Source organism: Gobio gobio, assembly GCF_949357685.1.
Source record: "Gobio gobio genome assembly, chromosome: 13".
Lineage (NCBI taxonomy): Eukaryota > Metazoa > Chordata > Actinopteri > Cypriniformes > Gobionidae > Gobio > Gobio gobio.
In genome coordinates this window covers 18,332,580-18,346,951 of record NC_137106.1, presented here as the reverse complement: position 1 = coordinate 18,346,951, position 14,372 = coordinate 18,332,580, and the positions used below count along the sequence as shown (strand labels likewise).

At 38.6% G+C, this 14,372-nt stretch overlaps 1 protein-coding gene across 3 annotated transcripts; it reads left to right on the top strand.

Annotated features, from left to right (window-relative positions):
- The first annotated feature begins 6,311 nt into the window (after window positions 1-6,311).
- Window positions 6,312-12,729, top strand: klf11b (Kruppel like factor 11b). Of its 3 annotated transcripts, none has more exons than XM_079832445.1 (4): window positions 6,312-6,496; window positions 9,321-9,575; window positions 10,599-11,391; window positions 11,474-12,515. In XM_079832445.1, exons 2-4 carry the CDS (start codon window positions 9,330-9,332, stop codon window positions 11,767-11,769), a joined length of 1,335 nt encoding a protein of 444 aa, XP_079688571.1. In that variant the 5' UTR covers window positions 6,312-6,496; window positions 9,321-9,329; the 3' UTR covers window positions 11,770-12,515. The 3 variants fall into 3 exon arrangements, with proteins under 3 accessions (XP_079688571.1, XP_079688570.1, XP_079688572.1); XM_079832444.1 differs by lacking the exon at window positions 6,312-6,496 and adding an exon at window positions 7,811-8,049 and having other exon boundaries at window positions 11,474-12,729; XM_079832446.1 differs by lacking the exon at window positions 6,312-6,496 and adding an exon at window positions 9,032-9,235 and having other exon boundaries at window positions 11,474-12,509.
- Window positions 12,730-14,372: the final 1,643 nt, after the last annotated feature.

Here is a 14,372-nt window from a genome sequence, read left to right as displayed (position 1 = left end):
TGCTCTGGCATATCCAAGTTTCTTTGTAATATGTCTAAGCGTGTGACTAAAGGTACATTTGAAAATGTCTCACAAGCTATTTCATGTGAAATTACAGAAGATAGTTCACTGATTTTGCCCGTCTATTTTGGTTGCATATGTCCTCACATTGGCTTTATAGATTATTATTGACTTTTTATGACAGCATAAAGTGTGATTTGTATAACTTCTGTACACAATTTCAGGGCAGATCTTTATGACTAGATCTCACAAAAAACAAATCATAAACATGTAATGAGTAGTCTGTGATGCATTGAAGACTTAAGCACCCCCGTCATGAAGAAATCAACTCACAAATAATACCAAATATTTGGCCTTTCTGAAGATAAGGATCATTTAAAAAACACTTACTCAAAACTGACATATCTATCTAGCAATGGAAAATACTGGAAAGAACAGTGACGACACAAGCGTCAGATGATCGGTATCGTCTGGATGGGACACATAGCTCTTAATTACACAACTGAAAACATTAACATATAATTTAAAACATATTACATTTGTAATGTTGTCCATGTTATCAAACATCAACAATTATCAAACAAGTAACTTTAATCTTAAAGCATAACTTGCATAAATTGTATTATCATCTCAACCATCTGCAAGTATACACGTAAGCCACTACGTGTGGCAGACTAGATTACTTTGACAAATGTGCCACTCAGCACCTCACATAGCACAGAACAGGATCTGTTCTAAAACAAAACTGACGTTCAGTCTCAATTGTTGCCCTTTCACCCAGATACACACCCACTGTAGTGAAGCAAGTGAGGAGTTTCTGTTGATCAGCCTGTTGTTGAATTCTACATGCATCTGAATTGCCTGCCAAAGTGCTGCCAAAACACACACAGACACACGCGCCAAATACCCTTTAATGGCTGCTGATGGTCAAAGATATATTAAACACATGCTGTATATTGAAAGTTGCACAAAAATGAGACCAGATTGTGTGCTTATACTGCATAATACAACAACACCTCAAGCAAAGTAGTATATTTAATACCTCTAAAAATAACTGACCCGCGCTCTTCTCTGGACTGAAGCCGTTATGTGAGAACTGGTGTCGGGTGCTGGGAGGATTGGGACGGGTGGGAATGGGTTGAAGTGAATAACCTTTCCTCTAGTTCCCTTCCTTTCTCTCTCAGTCTGGCTCGCTTATATCACAAGCATGCCTCCCACTCCTAACATAACTCCTACACTTCCCACACACCGCTTACGTACTACGGTTGGCAGAACACAATCGGTCACTACAGCACAGACCGTCTGGGCTTACGTGATGCATTCTGCTGCCACTGACCCTGCTGCTTTCCTAAGTGCCCACCAGCAGACAAACTGACATGTGGCCTCGCGTCCTAGATGGCCAGTTGAGGAGGATGTTTCCTGCTATTCCGATTGCTTATGTAGTGATTTGACTAAATTCATTGATTAGAGCATTGATTCCCAACCCGGAGGAACCTCAAATAAATATGAAGTGGGGGTTTTTTTTTTGGAAATAAAAATCAAAAGTTTAAAATCATAGAGAAGGCTTAATAAATAATGATACAACATTTTTTTCCCATCAAATGTGTAACTAGTTTAGGCCCAATTTTCACTATTAACTAGTTGCTTACTAGCATGCATATTACTAGGATATTGGTTATTTATAAGTACTTATAATCACATATTAATCCTTTATTCTGCATTACTATATTCTACATCCCTTAAAGGGTTGTTTTCTTCCAAAAACAAAAAATTCTGCCATTAATTACTCACCCTCATGTAGTTCCAAAACCGTAAAGTAAGTAAAGTAAGAAAAGTAAGAAAAGTAAGAAGTAAAGACTTCGTTAAAATAGTCCATGTGACTACAGTGGAGCAACGAGAATGCTTTTTGTCAAAGCTGGAGCAGGAGTCGGCCAATACTGAGCCAGCGTTCTGCCGTAAAAACCGGAAGCGCTGCACAGTGTTTACCACGTGGCGTCAGAGACTAACCCTGAAGAGAAGATATATATACTGCTGCAAAATTCACGTTTTCGATATGGGTGTGTGTAATTTACTTTGTAGAACAAAACATCAAAGTATCGTCAATTTATGTTTTCCACAGACCTTATTTTACTCATAAATTGAAAAACCCCATAGGAATATCTCGAAGGAACCATCGGCGAATTAGTCTTCTGGGTTCTGATGTCATAACCACTCTATAGAGCTCTATTGGAATATATTGCTTCATGAATTTTTTTTCTGTAGAAATCATCATGACATATTTTTCCATTCATATCTCTCATTTTAAAGGGTTAGTTCACCCAAAAATGAAAAAAAAAAAACCAAAACAAAAAACTCACCCACATGTAATTCACGAGTTCACATTTAAGCCTACATATAATTAAATAGAGTAAAGGTTATGTGTATTTGGCGTGCCGAATGGGGGGAGGGCTCCGAACTCTGAATTTGTCCCTAACACAGAGTACTCCCCGCGGTTGTGCAACCCATTCTCACTTGCAAAGCATCAAAATGTGGATGGTCAAGTGCCTTTGGCGTCACAATGAAGACGCTAAAGGTACCCCTAGGCGTCGCTATATTGACGCGCAGGGTGCTCCATTGATTTCAGTTGTTTGCCCAATGCGTGAAATCAAGAGGCATTTAATTCTTTGCATTTGTAAAAGCAGACATGATTTTATGAATATTTATAGGCTACTTTTATATTTTGGAGCAACTAACCCAACTCCTACCCTAAACCTATACCCACTTCTAAACAAAATAAAACAGTAACAGTCAAATCAAAGTAGTCAGTATAAAAATACAGTATACAGTATAAAAGTATTAAAGTATAAAAAGTATAGTAAAAGTATATACAGTATAAAAGTTGCATTCCTCTGAAGTCATACGATATCTTTATGTGAAGTTGATCTTAATGTTTTAATCGCTGAAATGATGATCCCGCCACTCTGTGAACGCACGCACGCACTCAGTCAGTCATATCTCATTCAAATGATACACGATGCTTTAGCATGACACAATGACATTTTACAATCAAATAGTGTAACTAAATTAAATGTAAATAAAATGATGCTGGCTGATTAAATTGAGAATCACACTCCAACATGTCATAATGGCAAAATCATAACCCAATATAATTTCATCATGACGATAACATTCCCAACGCGTCGGTGTATGACGCTGAAAGTTTCTCATTGAAATCAATGAAGCACACTGCGCATCGAAAAATTACGCCTAGGGGAACCTTTAAGGCTGATTTATACTTCTGCGTTGGCGTTGGACCTACGCCGTATACTCTACGCCGCAAGTTACGCGTTGGTTTTCATTTATACTTCTGCGTTGTTGTCCGCGTCAATGTGCAATTACACATACAGACCGCTAGTGGGCAGTCTCCACCGGCATGTTGATGGTGTAACCCACAGTATCAAGGCAAAAGCCGAAGAAGAAGAAGCAGCTTGTTTGTGTACATTGTCGGAGTAGCAGCAGATAGCGATAGCAACTTTTCTTGCAGCTGGAGTTGTTGTATCTAATACAAATTAAAGGCAGGGTAGGTAGGATTTGGTTAAAAAACTTTTTTTCCAAATTTGTTTAAACTTTCTTTATATATCAATACATAATTAAAATGTAAGTACTTAGAAAAAGAAAGTATAAAAATTGAGTGTCTGTAGACCACTCACGACTGTTTTAAAGACAGCTCATTATTGCCATTCACTCCACCTTCTCCCTTCTGGGCTCTTTCCAAAGCCACGCCCCCAAAACACATGAACGCGCTACGCCGACCACGATCAGCTCAGCTGAAAGACGCATTATTTACCTGAGGCGAGCGGAGAAGAAGTGCATGTAGTGACATCATGTCAGAATCACATGTAATAAAAAATCTAACTTTATCATTATGAATATAAACAAATAAGATGTATTTTAGTACTCACTATCAAGCTAGAATAACGATACTGGTAAAGTTTAAAATACACACACAACACAGTGTCTACGACACACACAGATACAAGATAAAAACATCAACATAAACATTGGTAGAGTATATAAAAACAAACCAAGGGCCGAAATAAACGTGCAGGTAAAGTTCCCGGTGAACATGGTAAAAGAGTTTAGACAGAGGGTAGTGGCTAAAGCTAACTTAGTTCTAAAAAAAGTTCCTGGATGCGGTGTACTAGCTTTTACACATGCATTTTGTTATCTAAAGTTACATTTTGCGAAATTCAACACGACAGCGATCAACTTGAGCTAGGCATATTGAGTATTTATCATCTCTACTAATGGTTCGCTAAGTGTATAACATTGTAACTTTATGCTAAGTAATGTTATGTTAGCTATATTAGGCAGCTACGTGTGCTAGTGAGACATGCTTCATGAAAACATAAACCAAAAAAATGTATAATCAAAATTAAAGATTACCTGTCCAGCAGAAATACAGCCTCATGAACCCAAATCAAACGGCTGCGCCAGGGTTGCCATGTTTTCACAACAAAATACGCCCAATTGCTACTCAAAACGAGCCCAAAACAAGCCCAATCGTGTTTCTCTGGTAAAAATTCTCCGCGTTTGGGGGGTAAAATATGTGTCTTTTTGGTAGGGCTGCCTGCAAAAATTCACAAATCCCGGGGCAAAATATCACATAATTGGGGTCGCTTCAACCCGCGGACATGAAAAACAGCCGGCGGCAACCCTGGGGTGCGCGCATGTGGGCAGATCCTGTAGCAAAAGGGGCGGTAGCCATGGTAGCAAGAGAGAGTGACAGTCGCCCAAGCCAATCACTTGTTTCGGCCCGAACGAATATAATGAGCGGTGTTTATTGCAGATTAAAAAGTCTAGAGTCACTCGATTTTTATACTCTCGTTTTCAGAGTACTTAAATTTTAATTATGTATTGACATATAAAGAAAGTTTAAACAAATTTGGACAAAAGTGTTTTAGATCATTCTTACCTACCCCACCTTTAAGCATCTCTAGTTGATTAGTAGAGTTAAATAAGAGGCGATCTGGCTCTGGAATGCGTTTTTGAAATCACGCCGAGTGCTCGTGGTGCTGTTTTCAGTAGGCTATCGGTGGCTCGTGCACAGACAAGCGCTTCAATCGATTACTTTTGCGGAGACTATTCGCTCTGTTGAAATCACAAAACGAAATGCACCCAAATGTGTCCCTGTTCTTGATATACAATCACTGATAAACATCTTTGGTTTTAATGAGAAAATAAATAAATTATACACAGGGGATCTACTGTATTTATTCACTGTGTTATATAGCAGATCAAGGCACTTGAGTGAGAATGTTTTGGTTTGTGATAGGAACAGTTAGAACTAGAAGTGAGAAGTGATGGGATGGTGGAGGGATGCTGTAAACTGTCAAAAATAAATGAACAGAGGTAAGTCTGCTGTATATATACTTCTTATCTCGTTAATTGAGTTGATTAACTGAATGCGCTCCTCTCGAGTTAATTAGGTCAATTATCTGAACATGCTCCTCCCGAACTTTGTTAATAAAACATCATACGTTGATCAGCGAACAAGTAAACATACCTGTTTGATACACGAGAACAAACTGCATTGGTTCTTGCGGAAGCACAATGCTGTGTAACACACAAGAACAATCCTCATTGGTTCTCGCATGTCAAGCGAACATGCTTGAGCTTCCGTTTACCATAACTGATGTGTGCGTTGATGAATGCGTATGCAAATAAAAGCCTTAAACCTGTTATCATGCATACATAGCGGTCATGTCTATTCAGAAAATTTGGACCAAACCGCTCGATTTATATGGATTCGTTTTCTGATCTCTTCTCTGTGAGTTGTTAAAGTGGTAGTTGTGTGGAGTCTGTGGACTGTCAATGGAAATCTTTCAGATTTCATTAAAATATCTTCATTTGTTTTTCCAAGATCAACGAAAGTCCGAAGGGTTTGGAACGACATGAGGGTGAGTAAATTACATCAGAATTTTCTTCTTTTTTGGGTGAACTAACTCTTTAAGGAAATTATCTTCATAATGTAAGTGTTTAAATGATACAAGTACAACTAAAATGACTAATAAAAGGCTTAAGGTTGAGATAATATGCTTGGATGCCTGACAGCACTCATGCTCAGTCTCAGTATCAGTGTGTATTTCTAGCAGGAACTGAAAAAGATATTCCCTGAACAGATTTTTCTTTCGAAGAACAGCCTCGTCTGTAGCACTTTTACAGCATCGTCCATCACCTGCAGGAACTGTGATCAGAACATCCTGACATTTTCCAGGACGACTTCGTTTAACATTGACTCACTTAAATGTCACTGCGCAAGGCAGACAAATGAGTTAGTGTCATCCCATCCTCTCAGAGAGGGTGTGACTAAAACACTTATGAATTCAGGCAAGACCAGAGGATTTTAGACACATTATCATAAACACGAGACGGTTACATCCACCTCACAACTCCAATAATTATTGCTTTTTTAAAGGTCAAAAAGCAATGAGTTCAGATCAGACCAGAGATTGAGGTAAGACTGTTTATTGTACTAGCACAGTATCATGATTGTTGTTCTTTCATGTTTGAGGGAGGTTCATTTCATATCGAGTAAACTATAAAGACTGTAAACATTTAAACTGCCCTGGACCTTAAGTGTAGTAACTTGAACACAATTTATTACAGTAGCCTATATATACAGGAAACAATTGTACATTTCCAGGCCTGGAAATTAATAAAATCGTATTCATAATTTTAAGTTGAAATATTTTAGGTTAAATATTTAAAATTTTAATATTAAATTAATATTTTTGCAAAGACATTCTCTATAAAATGTGTATTTATGTGCATTCATGTTTGGAAATTATCTATTAATTCATTAAAACATTTTTTTTAAAAAGGCAATCTGGAGATTGGAAATAATAATAAAACAATCTTATTAAAAAGCTAAAATAGCAGGAAGCTATTTTGCTGTCATAACAGAAAACCCCTTGTCTATGTATAAAAAGTAAGTGAGTTATTTCAAAAATCAAAAATTCCTGGTATTTGTTCAGTAAATGCAGTGGAACATTTTGGTTGAAACGTTATTATTAAAAATTACAGTGAAAACATTTTTTTTTTTTTAATTATCATAGATTATTATTACTAAGTGTATTCAGTGTGCAAGGAAAGCATTTGAATTATTTTGATGATTAAACCACCAATCCACTTGTCATCAATCATGGTTACAATAAAACTATTTTTTTTAATGTTACAATAAGGTTTGTTGTATAACAATTAGTCAGCGTTTGTTAATGCATTAATATTAACTAAAAATGAGCAATACATACGTAAATATGTTTCAGTATTTATTCATCTTTGTAAACAGATAATAAAAATACAACTGTTCATCATCATCAACAGACACAACTTTAGATTTTAATAATGTATTAGTAAATGTTGGAATTATCATTAACTAGGATTAATAAGCTTGCACCTAATGTAGTTGACCAATAATAACAAATGGAACCTGAATGTGTTATCTTTACTATAATCTTGGTTGTACGTGTTTTTGGCTTCTCAGTGCCTGCTAAGATCATTTGGCTCCTCGTGCTGTGTGTGTAGCCGTTACCTGTTTAAGCTGACTCGATGCACAAACATGATTCACTATTATATGACTCCTAAAGGCTGCGACCTTTCGCCCAGTTCCGTGCTCTCAGTTCAGCGAGTTTACAGTGACACTGTTGACTCCCTCCACACGCCCATCGGCAGCCACGCACCCCTGTTCCTCCAATCGCACGTCTATCACGCACTGATCACGCGTCGGCCTTCACACCATTGGTCAAGGTCTCACACACATTTCTTTTTCATTGGTGGCGTGTTGCCACCCGCCAGAGTGTAGTGAGTTTTGTTTTCTTTTTTTCGGAGGCTTGTTTTACTCAGCTGCTGGTAAAAGCGAACTGAATTCCGGTGTGAGTAGCGTCACTTAACGGGCGGAGCACCTCCATGTCTTTGTTCTGCTCTACTTTTCATTTAACGTTAATATTTTTTCATACGTTTGAATAGATGTCAACACGCCAGTTTACTAACATGGAAGAATTATGTGGGGTAAGATTAGAATATTTCATTATATAACATTTACATTTATTAAATATACATTGTTTAAAGATTTGGTTGTGATTTACTGACACTGACTGGTCATGCGGATTGTGTTCAACTGGGAATGAAACTGAGGCGAATGACGTCAACTCTCACTTAATGTTACATTTTAACTGTACTCGGCTTAGCGTCACGAAATGTATCGAAACATTGTAAAGTTCTGAAAACATGTAGCCGTCTCAACCTACGCATTAGAGTTGACTGTCCCTGTTATAATAAACAATAAGGGTATGTTGTAGTATACAAACATTTAGTTTCAGTAGGCACCGTTATTCCTGCCTGCCTCATTTAACCCTCAAGCTGTCGGCAAACAAGTAATCGTTGTGTGCACTTTTTTGTATCTGAATTTTCTTGCCTTTATTTAAAACAAAACAAAAATTGTACAAACTGTATATTCTATCCCCTTACAGTAACCCTACCCCTAAACTACCCGTCACAGAAAACTTTCTGCATTTTTACATTTTCATAAAAACTCTTTCTATATGATTTATAAGCTTGTTTCCTCATGGGGACCTCAATTTAGTGTCCCCTTGAATCTGTGTGCATTCAGGTTGAAGTCCCCACCAGGATAGAAAAACACACACACACACACACACACACACACACACACACACACACACACACACACACACACACACACACACACACACACACACACACACACTTTTGGAAAAAGTCTCTTTTGCAAAAGGGAACTGGTCTTTTGGATCCTACTGAATATCCCACCAGTGCACTGCATTGTATTATGTAAAGCATTGAGGCTGGTTGAGATGACCATATACTGCACACAAAAAAAAACCGATGGATGCTTCTCACTAATGGTGTTATTTCTCTGAAGAGCAGTGGATGGGAGGGGCTTGCCATCAGTCAAAGTTTTCTGGCCTCTGGCATTGCTCCCGTGTCTATCAGGGGGTTTCAAGTTTTGCTCACAGCCATTTCACATGGCCAGCTTGTGAGCATGTCATTGTTTTGGCTTTATTTGGCAGTGGGAGGTGACTTCAGCCTAGTGATAGAGGGTCCCTGCAGACGGGCTGCGTTAAAAAGGGCTCCTCTGTTAAACTGTCATACTGCTTTTGGATCCATGAATAGATAAAGACAGAGAAAGACTCATTCAGATCCACCCAGCAGCTGAGCTGTATGTGTCAAAACAACCCGTGCGTTTTATTTCGTCTTTAACACATTATGTTACATTAGCTTTGTTGTTTTCTTGTGGTTCTCAGGGAGCTCGGATGGAGATCTGTGAGGATTTTCTGGAAGGGAAAAAGCACAGTGAGCACCCCTCATGCAGTGTTCTAGAATACAATGATCTTGAGGCTGCTGAAGCTCTGGTCTACATGAGCTTCTGGAGTCAGATGTCTCCAAAACCCAACGCCTTCAAACCTCGCCCTCTCACACCAGCTTCAGACTCGTGCGATTCTCTCCTGCCCCCCGAACCACCGGAGACCCCGAGGGACTTCGTCTCGCTCTCTTCACTGGTAAGCGACTCTTTTTTTCGTTGAAATGATCTGCAAGAAGTTTAAATATGTACACTTCAAGCTCTGTTTAATTTGTCAACATTCACACCGGGGAACCTCTGGCGCCGCACGGCGTGGCACAAAGCCCTTATCAGAACCTGATTTGTTTGCTGAAAACTTTGGGAGGGTTTTATGACACCCTGGACAGGTGGCAGTCTTCAGATAAGCTACATCTGCAAACTGAACTTCAGCACAGGCTCCTTTAATGTGATTACATGACTCACCTGTGCTGTAATGATGCTGAGAGACGAATAGAACAGCTGCGATATTGTGAATAGAGCAGCCATTCATCCATAAGGAAATTCCCATGAAGTTCTTTGCAAAAGAGCTTGATTTTTAGGGATGCACCAATATCATAATGGATGACACGATAATAAGTCAGTAATTATTTTCATGTTATGGTAGGTAACTGATACTGTACTAGTTTAAGAAAACTAAATATAAAACACTAAAACCGATTCATACTTGAATTGATGTTAAATGTTATATTTTAAGATAAGCTTACATTTAACAGTATTATTCAATTATAGGGAAAAGAGTGCACAGGAAAATAAACAAATCTTAAAATGTATATTATTTAATGATGATTTATGTACATTTAAGTTAAGTGTTGTTTAGTCTTTTATTTTTATTTAAATACATTTTTAATATCAGCCATTTATATCAACAATTTTAATATCAGCCATTTATCACTTATTGATCATACACCGATAATTATTTTCATGTTATCTTTATTGGCCATTTTAATATTGGTGCACCCAAGATTATGAGTTGAGAAATCAAGATTATGTTCAATAGTTTATTTCATTTAAATTATTATTAGTGTAGTGTAAAGATTAACTTAGAAGTATGCACAATTAAATATGTAGTATCGGTTCATATTTATCCAATATCAATACCGATAAAATAAAAAATCTGATTACCGATATGGCCCTGATATACTGTGCACCTCTTAACTCTTATTGTCTTCTTCTCCCCTTGCAGTGCATGACCCCACCACACAGCCCTAGCTTTACTGAGACCTCCAACACCACATCAGTGCCAGCATCCCCCTCCCCGCTAACCCGGCCCTGTCCCAGCCTCCCCAGCCCGAGACCTGCATGCCCCACCATGGCCTCCATCACTCAGTTGCCCTCTTCTGGGGACCCCACAGAAAAGACCACACCCCAGCCTTGCAGAGCCATGGCAACCAGCGTAATACGGCACACGGCTGACAGCTCCCTGTATCAGAACATTCCACAAAAGACTGTTCCTTCATCATCATCATCATCATCATCATCATCGCCCACCCTGTCCTGCCAACCCCAGACTGACACCACGACGGCATGCCAATACAGCAGCAGACTTCCATCTAAGGATGATAAGTGCTCCATTACATCATCTCCTCAGCCACCGCCCCCAACCTCTAGTCCACCAATCATATGCCAGATGTTCCCAATGGCCCAACCTGGAGTCCTCTCAGCAACGTTTATTCAGAAGCACAGCCCTGGGGTGAAGTCTATCTTACCACAGCCGCTCCTGATGGGCTCTCCGGTGATGTTCGTGATGCCCCAGTCACCGGTGTCTTCGGCTCCACAGTGCCAACAGACTGTTATGACTCTAGGCAACACTAAGCTCCTGCCTCTGGCTCCCGCTCCTGTTTACGTGCCCTCGGGGCAGAGCTGCACCACGCAGGCCGACTTTTCCCGCAGGCGCAACTACGTCTGCAATTTTCCAGGCTGCCAGAAGACCTATTTTAAAAGTTCTCACCTAAAGGCGCATCTCAGGACCCACACAGGTAAATAGTGATCAGCATGTAGCCTCAACCTCTAAAGTCTAGGTCAAGCAGGTCATCTAACATGTCTTGTTCTGTTTTCCAGGAGAGAAACCTTTCAGCTGCAACTGGGAAGGCTGTGATAAGAAATTTGCTCGCTCTGATGAGCTCTCCCGGCATCGGCGAACGCACACGGGTGAAAAGAAGTTTGTCTGCCCGGTGTGTGACCGAAGGTTTATGCGCAGCGACCACCTCACCAAGCACGCACGGCGACACATGACCACCAAGAAGATCCCATCCTGGCAAACAGAGGTGCGGAACCTTAACAAGATCACCGCAGCCAAGGCCTTGCCCACTGGCACAGCACTACCGGTCGGCATGTTGCTGCCAGCCTCAAACTGACTTTGATGGAGACTGAACTCTAAACCTTCACCAATGCTATGCAGGGACTCATTTCATGAGGGAAAGGCTGCTGATTCTCTCATGGGCAAAAACGTGATTATGCACTGGACTCCTTACTTCTTTGCTGCACATATTTCGCACTCTTCAACGGAACATTTTGTTTACTATTGCGTAAAAGATTTATGCACTCTTTTGCCAAAGTCTTTGTACTATGTTTGTCTTAAAATTTCTTACGGTTTCTTCTTTTTTTTGTATACATTCATATGTACATATCTAATGGAAATTTATGTATGCTAAACTACACAGAATTAGAAAAAGGAAAATATGTAAAAATGTATATGTGGATAATTATCTACACTGTGATTATCATATAATACTTTTAATTTAATACTCTTTTTTTATTAAACAATGAAGATTCATTGTTTTGTCTTTTTTTCTTCTTCCTTCTTTTAAACACTAAAGACCTTTAGGCATAAGAAAAATTCAGCAACTCCTCTGTGGTTTGGGAAGGAGTGTTTTGGCTTTTCCTGCTTCTCGCTGCTCTTGGTGGTAAAAGTTTTTCCACTCACATTGCTGACATGATGTGTCACTTCCTGTTGGATTCGTGAGGTCTGTGTAATGGATATTTTGTCTCATGCATCACCTTTAATATCTCAGCAGCACGTTGACAAGTCATTTCGTTTTCCGTCAGTTGCCATTAGGTCGGTAAAAAGTTGCTCTTTATTTAAAATAAACTCCTCTGAATGAACAATCATTTGTTTATTATAAAGACACAACGACGTTGTTGCCATGTTTGGATAAATGCCCTTACTATTATTTCCATCTCTTATAAGGTATAAATATTGTTTTTTGTGCGTTATGTACTTTTATGACGAAAAGCCTTCTTCATTTGCCAAACACATGCTGTTCTGATGTAGAAAAACAACTTATATTAGTTTTGGAAAGACATTGTGAAATGACAACAAAAAAAACAAAACATGTTTGGTTCATTTTTGCTTACCACATGCGGGGAATAAATCGCGTTCTTTCCAGTAATACTAATGTTCCCACAGAGACCGGATGTCTGTAATTATTGCTCAGATCACTGTCAAATATGCAATGGCGCACTCGTTTAAACGATGACCAATCAGATTACAATACTAACTGTGGGTGTGGGAGGCGCGACCAATCAGCTTTCAGAACGGTGCCCCGCCTCCTGCCTTACTGACCGACTTTCCCCAAGCATGCATGCAGAAGCCTTCAATCGACTGTCCAAAAATGGAGCAACAGCGATACCGTGTGGCTAGTGGCGTAATGTCTTTTTTCTTCATCATGGAAAGGTGCGTTTATCGAGACGGTAATACAACAAACGCGTCATATGGTGCTATTTAATTTCAGCTATATCATAGGTGAGGTAGTTTAATATTGTTTAAAATATTGACGGGACAAAACACTACTCTTCCATTTTGTGAACGTGTTTACCTTTATCCTGTTGGGTGGATTCCTTTTCACTCAACACGAAAATAACATACCCTAAAACATTTATTAAACATATTGACACATCTAGGGTTATCTTGAATGAATTAATGGAGACTACAGTATCATATTTTCTTTTCCATCCCCTGAACTGTCACGACAGAAATAAAAAAAATATTGACAGTATTCACTGTTGACAAAAAAAACACAGATGTTGCTATAGCTACTAATAGGTTACCTCAAATATACAAAATCCTTTTAAATAAAACTACACAATACCTGATTAAAGGGATAGTTCATCCAAAAAGGAAAATTCTGTCATCATTTAGTCCAAACCTGTATACATTTCTTTGTTCTGCTGTCCACAAAAAAAGATATTTGGAAAAATGTTTAACCAATCAGATCTCGCCCCCCCATTGACTACCAGTATGTATTTTTCCTACTATGGTAATCAATGGGGGAGTCATTCTACGAAACGGGTGCCATTTGGGTCCGCAGTGTTTGATGAGATGCATAAGGTACACAAAATGTACCAAAGTGTGTTTCCAAAGCTCAAAGTTATTAATTCAAGTGTTCTTGTTAACATGGTTTATGATCAAATTCTGTTTGTAAAGAGTAATGTACTATTTTTAATAATTTTTCATTAGGACATAGCAAATTTCACGTGTCCGTGTTGACCAAGGTGACATTTGCATCTAAAATATCACCAAATAAGATGTATATATATATATATATTTTTTTTTTAAATTATTTTCTGGATAATATGTGTGTTCCTGCTTACATAAGATATATTTATTAAAATAAACCTTATTTTTTTGTAAATGTTATGATTTGTGTGTGTCCTTAAGTTTGACTTACCACCCCGTCACACTAACTTGTTTTATCTATAAATAATGTACTGTTGCTTTAAATGACATCACAAAGCTGAAGTGACATCATTTGAGCCTCATAACCTCCAAGAACAAAAGCAGGCAAGTACTGAAATTCTTTTACATTGTTTATTTCTTGCTTTTTCATGTTAGGCAGGGTCCGTCAAGCTTAAATCAACCACCCCGTTACGCAAAACAGAGAGGGAAAACTGTTTTTATAATTTTTTTAACATAATTAATGCAAAGAAAATTATAATTTAGATTGAATGCATGTATGCT

Excerpts from the sequence above, each read along its gene's own strand:
- klf11b (XM_079832444.1), top strand. The coding sequence starts at position 8,008 with ATGTCAACACGCCAGTTTACTAACATGGAAGAATTATGTGGG. Across the intron at positions 8,050-9,320 it reads ACATGGAAGAATTATGTGGG|GGAGCTCGGATGGAGATCTG; the intron begins GTAAGATTAGAA and ends TGTGGTTCTCAG. Across the intron at positions 11,392-11,473 it reads GCATCTCAGGACCCACACAG|GAGAGAAACCTTTCAGCTGC; the intron begins GTAAATAGTGAT and ends TCTGTTTTCCAG.